The sequence below is a fragment of the Alligator sinensis genome, unplaced genomic scaffold (assembly GCF_000455745.1).
Source record: "Alligator sinensis unplaced genomic scaffold, ASM45574v1 scaffold1032_1, whole genome shotgun sequence".
In the NCBI taxonomy this organism is placed as follows: domain Eukaryota; kingdom Metazoa; phylum Chordata; order Crocodylia; family Alligatoridae; genus Alligator; species Alligator sinensis.
In genome coordinates this window covers 68,094-88,273 of record NW_005842450.1, presented here as the reverse complement: position 1 = coordinate 88,273, position 20,180 = coordinate 68,094, and the positions used below count along the sequence as shown (strand labels likewise).

Genomic DNA, 20,180 nt, shown 5'->3' with positions numbered 1-20,180 from the left:
TTAATGTCATTCTTGAGATTAAATACTGTTCACTCCTCGCACAGCTCATTGCTTAAGCTCCTACTGCAAAGCTGAAAAATCCCCTTTGCAGTTTTCAGGCCCGGGGAAAACAGGCCCCCCCTCGGTGTTAGGCATTAGTCTTGGGGGATTTTTATGGCACTTAGGTGGGTGCGAAGCCCCTCACGATACAGATGCGATCTAATCCCTGCCCCACGAAGCTTGCTCGCTCACTTCGGACAGGCGTCGAGGGAGATAAGACGTGAACAATTCCAGTTGGAAAGGGTCAGAGGAGAGAAAACTCGGGGGGACAAAAAAAATCAGGATAGAGCAAAGGACTGAAATAGTGTAGCTGACCAATTTATTGAAGAAGACACAGAGGAAGCGGACAGTTAGAGGGAAAGAAAGGAACAGGTGGAAGACGGGGCAATGAAGGGTGGGGAAGCGGGGTGAACTGGATGCAGTGGAAAAGGAGGTGTCAGGAGAGCAATGATGAGAGGCCGGTGAGCAAAGAAGAGACTCTCCGCACTGTACTGGTATCAAGTGGGGAGGTGGCCCCATGGGCACCAGGGTGGGCGAGGTTGCCGCGATCGAGACGAGGACTGCTTTGACTGCAAAGGCAAAAGGGGAAAGGCCGGGCTGTGGGGACACAGCAGGTCCTGCATCCGCCTCAAGGACCCTCCTCGAGGAAGGAGCGGTGGCGCTGGCACAGGGTTTCTGAAGGAAGCCCACCAACCTACAAACAGGAGAGAAGTGTGTCGAGGGCTTGTGTTTAACTCCACTTCTTTTCACTTGCCAGAAAACGTTAAGTCAAAGCCGGCTTTGAAGAAGCTTCCAGTGGCAACGGTAGCCCTACCGTACACCTACGTACCTGTCACCGCTGGATCGCCGGTGGCCGTGCAAACTGCTACTAGCAGTCCAACAGCCCCTCCCCTCCTCTGCATTGCCGGCGACGCTCCTCAGCCTCCCCTCGCTCCCTCCGAACGACAGGCGACCTATTCCTGTACCTGCTCCCAGCTCTCACCGCAGCAGCTGTCGCCTCCGGTATCACCCCCGTGGTCGACGCGTGCCATGCACCAGAAGCCTTCAGAGCTCCCAAAATGCGGCTGTTCCGCTCCCATTGAGCAACAAATATTATTAGCAGGCCACTGACACAACCCCCGAGTGCAACCTACTCCTGTCATCCCAGGAAAAGCAGAGGACGAATGGACCTGGGACTCACTGATTCTCAACTGGGAGACGCAGCCGCAGCCCTGAGATGAGTGTGCGGACAGGAAGTTATTCAGCGCCCCCGTTCTAGCAGTAACCGCCTGCACGCCGGCGTCCCCGAGTCCCTGCTGCCGGCACATTTGGCAAGGTGAAGGCACGTACTTCTCCGCTGCTTGCGTACACATCAGGACAATGGCCCCGACAGGCTCCAGGGGAATCCTGTTAAACATCTCAATTAACTTAAATTGCTATAAACTCAATAACTCACCTGCCCAGTGATGCAAAACAAAGAAAATTGGACTTACTAAAATAGTTTCTTATATAGATTTTTTTTTCTCATAAAAAGCCCACCTCTGGACTCGTGTATCCATCCCCATTTCCTTTGCACAGTAACAGGTGAGAACCATGTGAACAAGGGGTCCAACAAATGCTACTCCTCTCCCAGGGGCATGACTCTGCTTCCCATTATATGACTAATGATTAGGAACTTAGCGCTCTCACATGGCTGTGAAAAGCCCTAGCCAATGCTCCCGAAACCTGCTGGGGAAGGGGGCAGGTATTGCCTGCAGGCTAATGATGAAGCACCTGAAAGGCGAGGTGGCTTTCCCAAATCCACAAATCGAGTCAGTGGCAGAGGCCCCCCTCGTTCAAAGCGCCGGCGCTCCTCACAAGGCTGGGCTGCCTCTCCAGCTTAGAAATTGTGTTCCCTGGCAGGGAAGAAACCACCCCCAAATCCAGCATCCAAGCGCCTCGCCGAGCCCCTCTGCGGGTTTATTTTGCAAACCCAAGCAACACCCGGCAGCATTTCTTCCCCCGCACAACCCACGCCAGGCTAGCAGCACAAACGCAGAACAGATCGCGGCACCTGCGGCGGCGTCCTTTGCGCACGTCAGTGCTAGGCCAGGAATTGATGCATCGGCCTGCAGGCATGTGCCCTTCCCTCGCCAGACACAAGGACCCAGGGAAGCAGCAACACCCCCACCCCCACGCAGCCTTTGCATTTTCTGCTTTGTTTTATCGTCTCCCTCTCAGTCCTGCTGTATTCAAGATGCAGAGCTCATCTCAACAGCTATTACAGCCCAAACATGCCTTCCAGGAGCTGTCTTGCCAAGCCATTGCCTTCATTAATATAATGTTATCAAATTTCTAATGCTGGTGCTCTAAAGCAAATGTACTGTTACCGGCTCACCACTGGCCCATTTTTCAAGAGGAAAACAGCTGCTCACTGAATCTGTCACTTCTCTTCCAGGCCGCTCCCGACTCGCGCACAAACCGAGCACGGGTTCGCCCCTCCGTAGCTTCCGCGAGCCGATCCAGACGCAGCACAGCCCTCTGCCCTGAGCAGTTCAAGGCTCGCTCTGAGCTCGCAGGAGGCAGACTGGCGCTTCGGTTTGGCTTTGGAGAATTGCAGCACGTCTCCAATTACTCCTTAATTACCAAGATCGTCTCTATTGAGAAGCTCTGGGTTTGGAGGATCTGTAATGCTGCTGCTGCGCCATCTCCCCCGTCCCCATCCCTCCCCTTCCCCCAGCCACCGGCAAACATTTATGATTGATTTCCAACTCATAATCCTCGCTGCTTTGCCAACAAATCGCCATTGCCCTCTGGACACCTACAACATCTCGCGCAAGCTCTGAAGGCGACGCTCAGTATTTACCATTTTCCCCCAAGATGCATTTCCATTATTTACCACATCCAGAAAAACAGTATAATTGACACGAGCAGCAGGGAGAGCCTGGCTCAGCCCCGGTTCAGGTGATGGGGTCTCGCAATCCTCCAGTGAAGCATTTGTAAGGCAAGGTCTCCCCGCAGAGAGAAGGAACAAAGAGAGGAACTTTAGCTGCGTGTAGTTTATTTCTGCAATGCCTCATGTTCATTGAGTCACACTTCAGTGCTCAGAACCATGAAGACGCTGCTTCTGAGCTGACATTTGTAGTTGCCTCATTACTCTTTTCAAAAGAGTTTTGCATCAAAGAGGCAGAGTTTCAAACGGCAGATTCCTGTACACATGCACAGCAGCTTATTAACAGACACAGGAAGCAGAACCACGAGGAGCTGCTGGCTCTGAAGCACAGCGACTGCATGAACAGTTAAACACTGCAGCTAAGCAACTGGGCAGGCTTTTGGCATGCTGGGGAGGAGCGATGGGACTGGTGATTTATTCATAAGCCCCTGACCGGGCTTTCCAGACATCCCCTCCCCCTTCCACCACTTGCCACAACAGGACGGACTCTAGTTCAGGCCTACCTTCATGTTCCTTTTCACTGGTTCCAACTTTCTTGATCTTCTTCGGGGATTTCATGAAGAGTGGGAAGATGGTCCTCAGGCCGAGGATGTCGACAAACTTGTGACAGTTGTCCGTGCCCTCGGGTCCAATCATGGCATGGTCCAATACCTTCAGGGCACTGCTGCGAGAGACCTTCTTCTCTCTGTGAAAACAAAGTACCCCTGTTCAGGAGCGGATGGCTGCGGGGAACGGTGGAGCAAAGCTTTAGTCATCCTTCTTTAACGAGCCTGCATGGCAAAGGAGGGATTAACAGCGGGAAAAAGTGAGAAGTTGTGCCCAAGTCCCTGTACCAGCTCTGTTTTGCTACCAGCCACAGTGCTAAAGCCACAGCCGTGTCCCTTTCAAGTCACCGCGAAGGGCAACGTATCCCTCGCTTTCCTACCTCAAAAGCAGCCTCTCTTCCAGGCTGCCAGACCCACAGCTGCACATCTGGAAGGGAAGGGAAGGGCTTGGGCTGGAAGACGGGATACATGGAGCAAGCGCTGCTACCCCAGGGGGTAGAGAGTTCGGGGGGTGGCGAATGCGGTTAGCAACCTCATCTTCATTCCTGACCGACAACAGCCCCCATCATGAAAGCCAGGACTCCTGGTGCCCTCCGCTAGGGCTGCACTCAGGGCCAAATGGAAAACTCACCTCTCTGCCCAGACGGGCCTACAGTGGGATCCTTCTCTTCAGACCACTCTCTTTTTTTGAAGAAGGAGACTCTACCCCTGCTGCTTGCTGGCAGGGAAGGAAGAGATGCTAGTGAAGTAACGGGAGTCTCCGATGCAGCACTGCGGAGGACGTGGAAAGAGAGAGGACCGCTCCTGCACGCACAGTGCACCGAAGAGCAACCTGCCTGGCACGACCTGGCCCGGGAAACAGAGCTGTTCCCGCTAGTCTCTGTGCCAAGCTGCATTTGAGAAAAAAGGCAGAGTCCTCCAAAAGGGGGTCGCTGGGGACCTCGACGGTCCGAACAGGTTTCTTTTACCAGCGTAGAGGACCCAGGAAACACTAAATCATGCCTCAGCTCAGCTGGGAGTTTGGCTCCCATTATAGAGGGGGTTAGGGTGCATTCAGGTGCCTAACCCTACCGGCTTCTATTTAATCGACCTGCTAAAGCTTTGGGCTGGGGCTCCTGGTTCCCACACAGTACACAGTCAGCTTTTATTAAGTCCATTTAGATTAAACAGCAATTAAAGAAGCAGATCTCCTCACACTGATGACAGCAAAAAGTCGTTTATCATCACCAGTCCATAACACAACTAAGGTAGAATTCAAAGGCTTTGTAACGTGCCAAGTTCCCAGCTTGGCTTTACTAAGGCAACAGTTAGCAACTCTAATAGCAGCAAAATCACTGAATTTTTTCTTGCTGGCAGAGACTAAGCGTAGTCTGGAAATCTCAGCCTCCGGAAATCGGATTTCAGAGGTAAGCAGATGGATTTTCAGCTATTTCATTTTAATATGAATTTGTAATTTTAATATCTGTAATTTACAGTGATGGCAGATACCTTCTATCCATCTTGAACCAGAAACATAATAAGGCAATAATTCCTTTGAGGATATGCTTTAAAAAAAACCCAACCTGTGAAACAAACTGCAAAGGGAGCCACGGAAACATTTAGCCAGCAGAACAAATGCATCAGACAAACATTAGCGGGAGGCAACGTGAACCGGAGAACAAAGGAGTCTACCACGCTCCTTTGGAGGCCAGTCCAGCACTGCAAACTGGACTCCCCACATGCTAAAGCTGCTCACAGACCTCACCATGGTCTGCTCCCAGGGTTGGGAGCATTTCTCCAATATCCCCTCCTCTAACAAACGTATAGCAACATGTATATTTAATAAAAGAAAAACCCTAGAGAAGCAAGATGCTCCGCTCCACACGCTTCTCCCTCCGGGCAGGGGATGAAAGAACAAACAACACATGACAGATGTTTGTCACATTCTTTAATGCACTACTAGAAGGCGCTCGCCTGCTATGGCGAGGAAGGCAGTAAAAAAAACCTATATAGTGTATTATTGAGCATGCTGTCCACTTCACTCTACATGCATTCCCTCTCCCGTTAGCTAACGGCCAGGCAAGAACATCTCTCCAAATTCAAACCCTGCCTTGTGGCCGTACCCCAAATTTGCACTGCAGCTCAGTAATGCAGGATCGAGATTGCAGTGGGAAGCAGCCTTACTGGAACAAACAACCTACCAGTCCAGACTGGGCGATCGCCCTGAGCCCCGGTCTCTGACTGTGGACCACGAGATGCTTCTCAAGACGCTCCACGGTGGATAACAGTGGAGATCGTCCTTTGTAACCTCCGCAAGTCAACTACACAGTCCTGGGACATGACGTATATGCCCCATCTGAAATATTTTATCTTCCCTACTGTAACTGTGGGTGGTTTGTTAATCTCCACTATGATTTTGGCCTCAATCTTATCCCATGACAAAAACTTCCGCCTGTTCATTATACGCTGAAAAGAGTCTGAACTGGAGGTTCGACCTTTTCCCTGCCCTTCCCACTGCAGCCTCCTGCCTCCCCACCCCCACCCCCACCCCCACCCTAGCCAGGTCAAGGTAATAAAAAGCTAACAAATAAAGTAGGTTTTTTGGCTGGACAGCCTAAGAAATGTTTTCAGGGGAAGTAATTGCATATTGATCAACATTTAGGCAGGTTGCACAGAGCTGATCTCTGGAATATTCATTGGGTTTAAGTTCAGGCTTTTAGAGATCAATAGCTGTTTGACTGGACTGTCTGGGGTTGATTTTATTTGAAATATTTATTCTACTGGAGGGCAAGTAGTTTATCTTAGTCTCATCTGTGTTTATTGAAGTATCTTTTAGCTGAGCACTAATTCAAAACCCAAGCATATGTGAACATCCCCAAACAGAGAGCGGTCATACTTTAAAAAGGGGGGCTGGCTCTGAAGCACAACTTCATCACGGCACCTTCCTCTCGCACAGAGCTCTCGTCTTTCCTTTACTGCCAGCTTTGGGCCAGGCTATTCCTTCAAGCAGGTCAGGTGTCAAGCTGCCCTAGACTCCTGCAATAGCATAAATGCGAAGCAAAACATGAAACATCTCCCCATTCTGGCAAAGTAAGGCTTTCATTCAGCCTGCCCCGGGGTCTCTTCCCCCTCTGAATGAACATCTTGTTCATCAGGTCTGCTTGGAATTAACACACATTGTGGAGAGACGCGCCCGGAGCCAGGTGGACCAACGGCAGACCCCCTGGTCGGGCTAACAATCAACCCCGTTCACAAACAGTTACGGACAGCCCCCAGCAGCCCCCAGCCTGCTGCACGGGCTTATTCCAGAAAGATTTTTGTCCTATGGATTTTTATTTTCACTTGGTGCAGGAAGCAGAAGAGACCAGGCACTAAAAGCCTGTGCATTCAGGTTTCCTGGGGACCCACGTGACTCTGTATTCACCTACGCCAGAATCCCAGGGTTCATATTCACATTTTCCAAGGCTTTATCCATCTTTAGGAGCCACTTCCGGACCGAAAGGAAATGAGGCCTCATCTTCCCATAAACCTCCTTTCATCCAGGAGTTAAATGTAGTGACTCCTGACTTGCAAGGCAGAAAAAAACCTTGTGAAACAAGACGCTGTGCAGAGAGCTCCCACTTGCAGGCCAGCACTTCATTCATTCACTGGGCAAAAAGGTTTGTCCAGACAGACAAGGATTTCCCACTCCTCCACCGCTGAGGTTACAGCACCGCATGCATGCCCCGGACCATGCTGGCCTCCTTCCATTACCAAAGAAGAATCAAGGACAGGCCACTTTCAGAAGCAGAATGCCAGGCTGGCCAGACCAACGGTCAAAGTCTGCAAGGCAAATGCCGTGTAAAGTGGCAATTTTTAATTTAAAAAGAGATTCAGCGAAGAGGCGTGCTGCGTTTCTGAGGGGCCATTGGGAAGGACAGGACAGCCAAACATAAAAGGATTTTCATAGTCATGAAAGATGTACCTTAAAATAGCTATAGACAAGCTCTGCGAAGCAATGCATGCAAAGGCTCATTTGTCTTTTGTGTCTGGTCCTGCCCACTCTCCCCTTTCTTCTGCTGCACAGTCAGCAAGTGTTTGTGTGCAGGTCAAGGAAAGCCACGCCGAAGTGCTTTGGAGGAGCGAGGTCTGTTGTGCAAGCAGCGTGGGTTTGGTGAGCCCGGCTTCTTGCTTTTGTCTGCATGCATAAGCACCTGCGGCTAATGACGGAGACAACCTCACCTCCTCCTCCCTGCACAACAGAGATCCTGCCTGACACATCCCTGGGGAACGTGGTGGTCGCTTCTCCCGCGAGCCAGAACATGCTTCCACAACAGAAGTAATAAGCCCCGTGTCAATGTTTTCAAGGAAAGTGACAACACAATTCCCTTCTCCTCCCCGTGTTGCTTTATGGAGTACGTTGCATTTCTGTTGCTCAAGGCAGTGCCGGGGAGACTGCATGGCATAAAGCACTTCCTGACCTGTAAAAAATGGAACTGCTCACGAGGAGCGACTCTAATTGAATGTGACATTTCGAAACCTCCTGCTGGTGGCCACCATCTTGCAGATAATTTATCTCATTTGTGACATCAGCAAGCCTCCGCTCCCAGAGGACAGGTGCATCCCCGAGCAATTCTTTGCCCTGCCTCCGAGCCCTGTTCTCTCTCCGCTGCCCGCAGCCTTGGTCCCCACCATCTTCTTCTCTCCCAGACTTTCCACTTCTGCTTTCTGCAGATCTCTCCCTAGGTGGGCAGCACGGCCCAGCTGCACTCTGCTGATGCTCTCATCCATACCTTCATCTCCTCTTAATATGACAGCTCCAACTGCCCTTACAATGGCTCCAGTCACTGATCGCCACGCCGCAAGTGAAGACTGCTGCTGTCCACCTTCTCCGCACACAGCAAGACAACCACAGCAGACATCCTTGGGTATCACCACCACATCCCCATCAATTTGAGGACCCAGTTTATAATGCCTCTTGGTACCGAAGGCCTTGCACTTACTCCAGTCTCATGGGCATCAATTCTTCATGCCCCGTTTGCTCCCTCTTCTCTTCAACAACCCATGCCTGCGCCCTTCATGCTTTCCTCCAGTCGTGGCACTGCCAGCACTAGAGTCTTCTCGACAGTGGTCACCCTCTGGGGCACCCTCCCTTAGACCTTGGCTCTGACCCCCCATGCCACCGAGTCACCCTTTCACATATCTCTGTTTCCTTGGCCCTTTTATTTTCATTTAAACCCGACTAAGCCTGAGGAGCATTTTAGCATAGAATTAATTATTCAAAATCAAGCGCACCAGCCAAAGGTCCAACATAAAAAAAGGTGAAAACCATTTTCCACTTGCTTTAATTAGAGCATGTGTCCTGTTCCTGTTGAATATCTTATTTAAAAATGTATTAGCTGGAGACATCAACCCTGCAACTGTGATTTACTTGTTACTATGAGACTGGAAGAAAGCACACAGCCCTTCAGGGAAGTGGGAAACAAATTTACTCAAGGGGTGAGCTTCCCTTCCTGGCAGGCAGTTTAAATCTCAGTCTAGGATAAGCCCAGTCCCTGTTTTTGTTCCTTTATTATCCATGGGAATCTTGAGTCACTATCTGTTAGGCTAAATATTCAGCTGAAGGCCACAGCCTGGCAGCGCCGGACATGGGAGAGTTACCCCCGAACACAGACGTGCCGAACGCACTTGGAAGCAGTAGATATCGCGTGCAACATGCGTTCAGAAGTAACCAAGATTTGAGCCAGGACTCTCCACTCCCACGGCTCGCCCTCTCCCCCAAATCAAGTGAAGAAGTCTTCCATTAGAACTACTCATCCCTTCATCTCTATAATCAAACATCGGCTATGGTACAAATATTAACTCCCTTCACTGCAAAGAAAGGCAGAATTCCAGGTCTCTCTCACTGATCTTCACAGGCAGCTGATTGAAATGCACAATGTTCCACCCTCAGCGTGGGTGATGCAGTCAATTATTTTTAGCAGACATTTCTCTTCTTCCCTCCTTGCCAGCCTTTCCTGCTCCTTAACGAAGGTCTGCAGACAATGTGCTAGCAAGTTTAGTGCTCTATTTACAGTGCTGACCTAGGCTTTTGTAGGCACCATGTGAAATCACAGCCAAAGCTCACAGCAGCGTCACTGTCTGAGCAAAACAAGCAATTGTGAGATTTCTCAGCATAGCTCCGTGGATATCCCAAGGATTAGAGAATACTGGATATTACCCAGCCTGCCTAATGGCAGCCATGCTGCAGGTGCCCCGGCTCTTCCTCGATGGTGTCCTCATTAATTTCCTCCATCCCAAATTCACACTGCTATGCCCAGAGGCTTAAATGCTGTGCCAAATGTTTTCCAGTCCTTATATGAAAAGAGCTATGGGAGTGAAGTGCAGCCTGTTATCTCTGAGGCTCCCCCGTTTTATCTGTGCAGGTGAACTTAGCAATAGTATTGCTCATCCCCGCCTTTATCTACTTCACAGGTAGAAATAATAAGCAAGCAGCACCCATAAAATTAACTGCCTTGAGGAGCCAAGAGACCCTCGGGTTAACTCCAGAGCCTCCCAGGACTGCAGACCTGAGCCGAGTCCCCGATAGCCCCAGGAAGGGGCAGTAAGCAATCCTGCACCTCTCTGCAAGCAGAGATCCAGCAGTGGCAGCCTCAGAGCAGAAAGCTGGCATGAAGCTCCGGACCCAGCTAGGGACATAAGCACACAAATGGCTTCACACTTCTCTGTAGCTCCTCTGACTCGATGTGTTAAAGTCACCCGTGGTCAAGCGGGTAGGACCTGGCCACGCTGTTATCGGGGCCTGCTGTTCCTCCATTGTTGCAAACACTGAACCAAAAACACCTACCCCAAAGAGCGTTTGGGAAGCACATGCTGACATATGGTGTGAACAAACATGTCAGCAGCACAGAGGGACAAAGGATTATGATCTAGGTCTTCTTTCTCCTTTCAAGCAGCCTCCTTTGAGTGCTAGAGAAAGGGGTGTGGAGGACGAGAAGAGACAGAGCACAGGCAGCAGTAATAACAGCTTCAATAGGCACCCTCGACCCTCATCTGCAAGAAATACCTCTTGGGGCGGATAGCTCGACAGGCACTGCCCTCACGTGAGACTTGTGGCGGAGGATAAAACGATGCCGATGGCAGTGGCTGAGGATGGGCACAGTCTAAAGGACCAGGCAGACTGTCAATCCAGGCTGCTAGGGCAACACTGGCAGATTACAAAGCTTGCCGATAGCTTGTGACCCTTCTGGATTGCAGCAGTTCAAGGGGGCACCTCCTCGCCGGTCTAATCCCAGTTATTATTAGACAGATGCGAGGATCCGCTTCCCTGCACACGCTCTAGAACAAGCCCAACTTTTCCCCAAGTCCCCTCCCTGCTTCACTCCAGAGCTAGAAAGGATGATTTACTGGCGCTGCCTGTGATCCCAGGGAATGCAACCCTTTAACCCAGGAGAGCTCCTCACAGCCCCACACTCCTCACATCCAACACCACTGCTCTTTTCAGAGGCCGGCCCAGGCACGCAGAGATCACTAGCAGCTAAACTGTGCTTTGTCCTTCACAGCTCCTTTACAGCCACTAAAAAAAGCGCCCAGGGAGAAATTCTCCCCTTGTCGTAATTGTCCAGCAGGGACCCCGGAGCGGAGGACGGTAAACAGCGCAGCCCAAAAAAGGGAAAAAAGCCATTAAAAATCCGCCTGCTAAGTCCCGCCCACACAGCACAAGAACTCCAGGTAATTAGTTCTGCAAGAGGAGCCTAGCAGCTTAGTATTAGAGGCAGGGGGAGGCTTCCCTCTTGTCCTTGGTTTTGGAGCTTTTCTTTAATTAGCCTTAAGAAAACCCAGTGCTCTTATCTGCATAATCCTTCTCTCTGGTTATTTATTCAGTTTCCTGCTGCTGCACGTTACCGGGCCATACGCCGCAGGACTACATTTCTCATTATCATTCGCTAGCCAACTGCCACAGGCGGCTCAGAGCCCCAGGGAGAGCCAGACAGCCCCGCAGCACGCAACGTAGGCCTGGGGTGCTTAGACCAACATGGGGAACGTGCATGTCTCCATAGGGAGTAAAAGCAGAGAGGGGAGAGAGAACAGGAGGCTCGGGGAGCACGAAGCCCATGTGCACATTGGAGGCTACGCCCCAGAAGTTTCAGTTTAGTTTTCACAGCAAAACCCATCCGCCAAGAGGCTGAACACTGTGAAATTAAAGCCTTGCTACAGATGCAGGACAGGCAGAGATGAGAAGGGGCTGGCTGGATACACAAGCACATAGTGCCAGATAGTCAGCAGTGAAGGGGTTTCAGCGGGGAGTTCCACACCTTAAGGCCTTTGTGGTCCTGCATCTGACAGCATCAGACGGGGAGCACTGCAGAGAGGACAAGAGTACCACCCAAAGCCGTGCCCTGGACTCGTTACATCTGCATCTATGCCCTCGTTGGTACCGCTAATGGAGCCAGCTGGGCAGCAGAGGTTTGGGCATCCTTCCCACTCCTGCAGCAGTTACAGGGGAGGCTGTTGAGGACAGGCAGTAGAATGGGATTTCTAGACCTGAGAAGGCCCAAGCGACGTGGAGGGGGAGAGAAGAGAGCAGAGCAGAGCACGTGGGCAGAGAGACGGCTGAGAGAGGGTGGGGAGATCAGGAAGAGCCAGCCATACCTGAGCATGAGGTTCATCAGCTGCAGCCCCTCCCCCTTCAGGAAGCGATCGCGGTTGGAGCTGAGCATCAGGCAGGAGCAGAGAGAGTCAAACAGGTTTTCCATCATCTCCTGTTCCTCTGCGGTGCCGGGGTTGTGTCGTTTGAAAACCTGCAGGCAGACAGGGACAGGAAGGGCAGCCCTGACTTCACTGCATGTGTGCTCTGCATCAGTGTCCACATTAACACTAGAGAGCATTCAGCTTTGGCCTTCAGCATGCACGCTACAGCTCGGCATGGGCCTGCCACTCCAACGGGAGCAGCCATCCCCTTGATGCAGTCAGAAGACCTCTGCTGCCTTAAGCACCTTGTTACGCAGAGTGAATGCCGGCTACGCCCTACCCCAGCAGGCCACCCACAAGCCAGAGCGGGTCTAGGGCAGGACTAGAGGGCATGCTGGAGAAAGGCGGCCGGGGGCTCCTCCAGTCAATGGAGCAGTGGGGGGTACTGTTGCTAGCCAGAGGAAAAGCAGAGGAGCTCTTTAATAAACAGCAGAGCAGTGTAAAGAGATCAATGATTATTTGGAACGGCAAAGCAAACGTTACCTCTAGAGTCCTTCATCAGCACCTTCAACACGTCTTCATGCCATTCACGGCCCCTGCCCAAGCAAACTGCCCAACAACCACACGCCACTCCTAGCTTGTCCTATTTATTTTTCTGCCCACCAAAACCAAGGCCTTCCAGGCCGCCTCCTCAGCCCTTCCTCCTTGCGGTGCAAACCCCAGGCTGGTTCTTGCAAAGTGGAAGGGTCAAAAGACATAGGATTTACAAGATGAGGAGGCAGGAGTGAGAGGCACGATGTAATCTGAATCAAAGGGAGGAGGTAACCCCCCATCCGATCCTACAGTGAATGTGTATTCCAGCCCCTCTAGCTTCCCGTGACTACAACACAGAAGGCTCCGTGCCAGTGAACACCAAAAGCACGGTTGAGTGAAGCAAAGATGGTGTTGAGGGGAACTACACCCTACCTGTACCACCACTGGTTCAGGAAATAAGAGGAGAGACCAGCAGTCGAGCCTGCTTCAGAGGGGAAGGGAGTTCACACAGGCTAAGAAACTGAGCAGATGGTGCCACCTGAGCTCTGAACTGCCTTGTGCCTCAGTATTCCCATCTGTAAAATGGGGGATAATCTCCACCTACCTAGCAGGCCAGGCTGTGTAGAAGTTCATAGGGCTCTATATCCATATACCTACTTTAAGCATGATGATGATTTGACATCTACAAGTTAATGAGACAAGTGCTACCCCCAGCATCTGTTTTACGCTCTCATGTCCAGGCCACAAGTCTCTTGATGGCAGGCAGGAAGGAAGGATGCTAATTACTCACCGATAACTGCTGAAGCAGCACATCGATCCCGTCCAGCTCCCCAAGCAATTCCCTGTTGTCTGGGAGGGGGGTGGGGGGAGAAAGAGAGAGAAAAAATGAAGCTAACTGTCAGATTTTACAGCCGTCTAACACTGATACATCAGCAAACAAAATCAATATGGCTTGACAGAGTACAAAAGCTGCAGAGAGAGAGAGGGAAAGCAAGGGGAAGCCAAAGGCAGAGGAGAGTGCTGTCATGATTTGAAACAAGCCTGGATCCTATCCTAACAGAATATCAATACCGGAGGCAGAGCTCACCGTCGTTGTTCTGGAGCAGAATAGCCAGCACCTCACTGCAGTACAGCTTGTTGGCGTCAAAAGGCATCTTCGCCTGTTGGAGAAACACGGATTGAGAAAGCCGTCAGGGGCCCTGCTCCGGGTGTTTATTGTGATTTATGGCATGTGCTAATCAGATCCCTCGCAATGCATGAGCAACATTTAAAAACAAAACACAAACAGCCGTAATTTTGCAGAGAGTCTCGGCGCCAAGAAAAAAAATTTATTCTTCCCACCGGTTTAAGGGGGCGGGAAATCAACTCAGATCCCTCCGACTGCCTCCATCAGCAGGTACACCTGGCAGTCAGCTCAGAACGACTACAAAGCAGGGCTCCCAAGACAGCCTGCCACCACTGCTTCTCGGGAAAAGCCTCCATGCTGTGACAGATTTTCCATACTTGCAGCTTATGCGCAGCTACATACCTGCACACCCTTTCCCCCTTGTGAACAGCCTCCACCAAGAACTGGACTAGCATAAAATGTACCACAGCAATGCTACCCAGGGGCAAAGGCTGACCTTCCGCACCTGGCGCGAGGGCCAAGGTGCCACGGGCAGGACAGCATACAAAGTGCTTGCACTGCCACACTGCGGGCTGCCCATGCGCTGGGGCATCAGTCTGCACCGTGCATCAGCTGTTGCCTGAACAGCTGGAATTCTTTTCCTGGGAAGAGGAAAGTCCCCCACCAGGCACCACGCAGCTGGCTTTATTTGTGGAAGCCGACAGGACAGCTATACCTCAGACATGCCTGTGTGAGAAACGGACTGCTACAGAGGGTTGCAAAACAACCACAAGTTTTTAAAAAAAAAAAACACCTAATGCTTAACTCCCTCCCCCCAGCCCCCCAGACTGCCTGGCTACTAGCCTTCCATTCTGTAAGAGAAAAAAAAAAAAAATCACATTAAAAGCAACAGATATAAATATTACATTAGTTTCTCTGCTTCCAGTGCAGAGTGACTTGCAGTGTCAGTGAGAGAGCTCTCACCTCACTTAGCTCTGCTTAGGACAGTGGCCTTAGTCTGCTTGGCCCTCTGCAGACTAATAATGTGCAGCACGAAAAAGAGCAGGAAAGCAGGAAAATGCCATGTGGACATGAAGCCTGTGGCTCAGAAAGACCCCCCCATGCTCTGCAGACTGCAGCACTTATTGCAACCATGTGCCCACTGCTGAAGAACAAGAGGCACTGGAGGTGGAACGCGGCAGCCATCTGGAGCTATCAGTACTTGCAGCTGATGGGGTCAGCGTGTACCTGCTCCTGCCGTGCGACAGCCATTGGGAAATACAGGCTCCCTGCGCTGTGCCAAAGCAACACAACACTCTTTTTATGTGGAGGAAGCAAAAGATAACACCCCCACGTCAGCATGTGGAGGGAATTTGGACAGGCAGAATGCAGTTAGTCAATTTGGAAGACAGCAGCGCACACTGACCATTGCACAGTTAATGACCTCTAGCCAACCTCTTGGTGCAAAAGGCAAGGCCTTCAACAGCACAGAGCCCTGCCCAAATGCAGAGGCACTGGCTTAATACTGTATCTGTGAGGTGGGCATCCCCCACCTCTTCTTGGACAAGACGGGATCTGTGCTTGCTACATATCTGGATATGGCATCTGTTCATCAGCAAGCTGATACCTTTTAAGCTTCCCCAGCCCCAAGTGCATCCCAGGGAAGCACGCACACTTCACTCAACAGATTAAAGTATACGGCTCAAAAGCAGCTGGAATGACCTGCTCCAGGGAACAAGCTGCCACACAGAGCGCAAGGGAACCAAAAGGCCACGCAACGCCAGGGAAGTATTTCCCACCCGACACTGCTGCATTGCGCGGGTGGCAAGTGGATGCATTTGTCGGGGCTGAAAGAGTCAAACCAGGCAAGTGCTGCCAAAAGCAAAGGTCACCGAGCAAGCTTTCAATAGCGTGCGTCTCTCCACAGTGACAGCTTGTAAGCAAGAGAAAACGCTGCCTGATCACACTTCACCCAAACCCAGATGAAATTAATGCATGTCAGAACGGAGAAAACACACGGATCCGGCATCAGGCTGCTCAGGCCTTTAACATTCACGTTGTGTTGCGCTAACCAGGGGACTCCAAGTTGTGATTATTTTGCTTTCCCAAGTTTCTAAGTCTTTCAGATGTCAGAGTAATTACAAAACCAAGAGCAGGCTTACCTGCCTGGAATAAAATGAGCTTGCCTTTTTTTTTGTTTTTAAGCAAAAGAAATATAATTATGTTCCTACCTACAGTCAGAAATTATAGGCTGCTGCTGCTTACGAGTATGTAAGGGACACAGGAGCATTTGCAGACTTCTGCAATTACTGGAATGTATTTTGTGGTTCACTTGCCTCCTGACTAGAGAGAGATCTCCGTGTGGGAGGCACGGCAGCACCTTCCAGCCACAGGTGCCATCTTCTGGACACAACACCGAAGCCTCGACTGCTACAGCTCCTTCAGCCGCTTCACACCAGAAAAGTGATTTATTACAAACTACTAAAATCTACTCGCAGGCTATTAGTTCGTTTCCTGAAGAACCTCCACCACTTCCCCCCATGCTAAGGAGCCTCATCTGACAGCTCCCTGGGGATGACTCCATGCTCTTGTTCAGCAGCCTCTTCAGAGCTGAAAACATCTTGCTGTTTCCTTTGCAGGTACCCAACTGATGAGCCCTTCCAATAACTATACTCATTTCAGCCCGTGGAGGAGTCCTCATACCTGCAAGACAAGGGGGTTAAGGCCCTGGTTCTCCCTTTGGGAGCTTCTCCCCTAGCCTCTAATGGCTTTAGTATAGAACAGAGGTTCCCAACCACCAGGCCAGGAGCCAGTACCAGGCTGCAGAGGGTTGGTTGTTGGGTCGTGGCATAAGCCCCCTGCTCAGACCCCCGTCTGTCTGCCCAGGCAAGCGGCTTCCAGGGTCACAGCTGAGTTTCCAGGGTTAAAGCCAGGCGGCAGGGGAGTCCTGGGAGGGAGGCATCTGGCTCTGTGCACCCCGTCCCGCTCCTGTCCGGCCAAAGTTAAAAAAAAAGGCTGGGAACCACTGGCACAGACAAAACCAGCTCAGCTGTTTTACTTTGCTTGTCCTCCAGCACTTCCATGAGGAACTGGTATGATTGAAGACAGGGTGCAGGTAGTACAAATCAGCAAGGAAGCATGGGGGACTGCGAAACCCGGACAGCCTAGGAGTTCGTGCCGGCCCTAGACCGCTGGTGCTCATCAGGCCTGGGCACCACCCCAGCTCATCAGTTATGCCTCTGATACTACCTGAGGACAGGAGGGGAATCGCTCACCTTTAGCCGCTTGAGCAACCACTGCAGGAGGCCCTGCTGCGCGGCTTCGGTGCACATCTCCGGCCGGAACTCCGCCATGTTCTCCACAATTGCTGCGGACACAGAGAGAGACCAGAGCTCAAGCCCGCGTGGTTTGTGTGCGTTTTCCAGTCCTCTCCTCTCTCAATTCTCCCCCTCCGCTCTCACGTCCTTCCCAGGATTGCCTAGCTCCTTCCAAAGGTACAGAGCTCATTTATAAACCTTCACATTTAGAAAACAAGGCTGCAGAGTTGCTCTAAGAGTACAGCAGCCTCAGTTCCCTCATAGCCATGGTAATCCGTCTGCAGACAGGGCACCCTCAATCCCGCCACCCGCCCCTTCTCCCGAGGGAGAGCTCCGGTGCTATTCCCTGGGGAATTGCTAACTTACAAAAATTAGCACCCACACGACAACATTAACAAAGACCTCAAGAGTCCTTACTCTAGTGCCTCATGCCTCAAGCTGGCCATAAAGGTGGGGAGACAGAGAAATGAGGACACCTTTGAGTACCAAACTGCTCCAAATGGTCTGCAGGTCGTTGGGACTGATGGCAAAAGAGCGGGTGCGTGCATGCAGAAACCTGAGACAGAGCCTGCTTCACAGATCAGACACTCTGGAAACAGGGCTTCTCGGAGAGAGGCATTTAGTTTGCTCCCAGCCCCCCCGCTTGAGAGAGAGGGAGACAGTGAAATGCTTCACATGGAAGCAAACAGCCCTGCAGCTCTCAAACTGCGGTCCAGAGAGAGCTGGGTGGCCCCGAGGAACCAGCACTCCTTGTTTCCAGTCCCACAAAGAGAGGACCACTGTGTATTTGCTTTCCTTACACTGACTTGCCATAGAAGCTGTTTGCTGCAGCTGCCAAAAGGTACCACGACATGCACAAGTAATGGTCTGCACATTATTAAGGGAACAGGAGTGTTCGGTAATCAGGCACAGGTCTGAGGCCTTCAAAGTAATTTTCCAAGAGACAATAAACTAAAAACTAAGGAGCTCAAGGAAACATGACCCCTGAAAGAACAGATGTGACAAGCAAATATGGTTTTTGGTGCACCACAAACATGCATTTCACACATCAGAGCCCCCTCACTTAGATACATTAGGAAAAGGAGTCTCTCTCCAACTATGTTATCTGTTCAACAGATTTAGGCTTTACTGCTAGCAAGCAAAAGTAAAGCAGTGCTGAAATGACATTCACAAGGCCCTTTCCATCTGTGGTGGTGGCTGAACACAGAAATAAAAGTAAAACCTGTTCACTCTTCTGTGGACCATCATAAAAAAAGTGAGAAGAGATAGTGGGCTGGAACAGCCCTTTACCGAGTGTGTTGTGGACTCCATCCGCCTCCTCTTTCACACCTTCATCCAGGCGCTCCAAATTCTGGACCAGCAACGCCACAACCTGGCCGTCCACCTGGGTCATTGGGGTCACGGGAAGGCAAGGAGAGAGGATGGCAAGGACGCGGGGGGAGTGGGAGGAAAGAGAGAATGGGAGATCTCAGGTAGTACGAAGTAAAGAAACACTCCAGCAACCACAGTTCCCACCAGCAGACATTAACAGCCATGCTTTGAAACCCCAGAGTGAGCAAAGGAATCAACTCGTAAACCCACCCCTGTTTTCCTTAATTAAACAGACAGTTTTTTGCTTGTCAGATAAACCAGAAAAGCATTTGAAGGGAAACCATGATCCCTGTCACACTCACTACTCCCCGAACTGCCCGCATTGATTTATCATCTGCCCGAACGCTACGCACTACAAACCCACTGGGCAGCAGCTGCCTGTCAGCTCCAAAGCAGCTCCCCGTCCCGCCGGCTCCTCAGCGCTGCCCCTGCGTTTTAGTCCCACCCCACCCCTGGGCTGGCTGCGAAGCAGATGAAACCAGGCCTGCAAGGGCAGCTTTGAAAGCCAAAGGCCAGGCAGTTTCACAGAGCAGAAGTCTTATGTCTACAGGCAAATCTAGGGAACAGTACTACTGTTTCGGCTTTCCTCGCATGGGATGTCATAACAGAGGTCAGAACCCTGGGTTTTTGATAGGCATATTCACCTAAGCGAGGTGGTCAAGCCTATACCACAGATCAACAGCAGAAATGAGACTCTAGAGAATCTAACTAGGCTCCAGCCCCAAGACCAAGCCCTTTAGGTGCCCAACTTCAGAACTAGTACTAGCCGGAGTCTGACAGCACTGCATTCGGCTTCAGATGTGAGGACAGAAAACTAACGTATCATCCCAACTTCACACCCTACTTGCTGTGTGCGGTTTCCATTAGCATCAGCAAGTACAGAAACTTCAAGGCTTGATTCGCTGTGATCAGTAATGCAACCACCTCCCCAGGGGCCTGCCAAGACTATACTATATCCTTAAAATAAAGGCGCAGACAGCTCACATCTCCCAAGGAGATGACCAACCGGTTCCTTTCAAAGCCAACAATAAAACCTCGAAAACCTGGCTGTTGTTAGTGGGCCGGTGACAAGGAAAATGCAGCAAGAGCTTTTGTTCCATTTACTAGTTCTCACTGTGTTTCAGAGAAAACATCATCTGTACCTGCTCCTCTCTCCTACTTCTTTCATCCACCAACCTTTCCATGAAAGAACAGTAATTAAGAACAGCGCAGAGGCCAGCCAGAGGAACTCGGCTCGGGGCCACTGTAATTAACCTTTGGAAGGGAACATTATAGGGACTACACAAGAGGGAGCGAAGGAGGAGATGCAGCTGCGTTCTCACCCCGCTCTTCCAAAAAACAATTCCCTGTCCCCTTAATCTCAACATAATAGTTACAGAACAAGATAGAGCCCAGCACTTCGCACGGGCAGCAATTTACCAAGAAAAAGCCTAACCGGAGAAAGGATGCACACCTCTGCTGGGCATCGCAGGATCGTAGACCACGTGGACTGGATGGAGCTCACGAAGTCATTTAGCCCAAAACCCCTGCTCAAAGCAGGACCAGCCCCAACTAGATCTTCTCCACAGTGTATTTCTGCTCAGCCTGACCTCCTCCTCTATGCACAAATCCCAGGACATACAGTAAAAGAAAAGAAACCACACCAGACGACAGTACTGCACAACCATCACGACAGTACTGCAGTGCCAAGAACCATAGGTACGGAAAAG

The 20,180-nt window shown here is 51.0% G+C and overlaps 1 protein-coding gene across 1 annotated transcript in view; it reads right to left on the bottom strand.

Annotated features, from left to right (window-relative positions):
- The window catches only part of CTNNBL1 (catenin beta like 1), a 53,137-nt gene that overhangs the window by 24,791 nt on the left and 8,166 nt on the right, over positions 1–20,180 (bottom strand). The window contains exons 6-11 of the mRNA XM_006030518.3: positions 18,391–18,484; positions 17,059–17,150; positions 13,766–13,838; positions 13,469–13,527; positions 12,106–12,254; positions 3,454–3,635 (exon numbers count right to left, since the gene is read on the bottom strand). Of these exons, the coding sequence (XP_006030580.1) occupies positions 3,454–3,635; positions 12,106–12,254; positions 13,469–13,527; positions 13,766–13,838; positions 17,059–17,150; positions 18,391–18,484 (649 nt within the window). The remainder of the gene's footprint in view (positions 1–3,453; positions 3,636–12,105; positions 12,255–13,468; positions 13,528–13,765; positions 13,839–17,058; positions 17,151–18,390; positions 18,485–20,180) is intronic.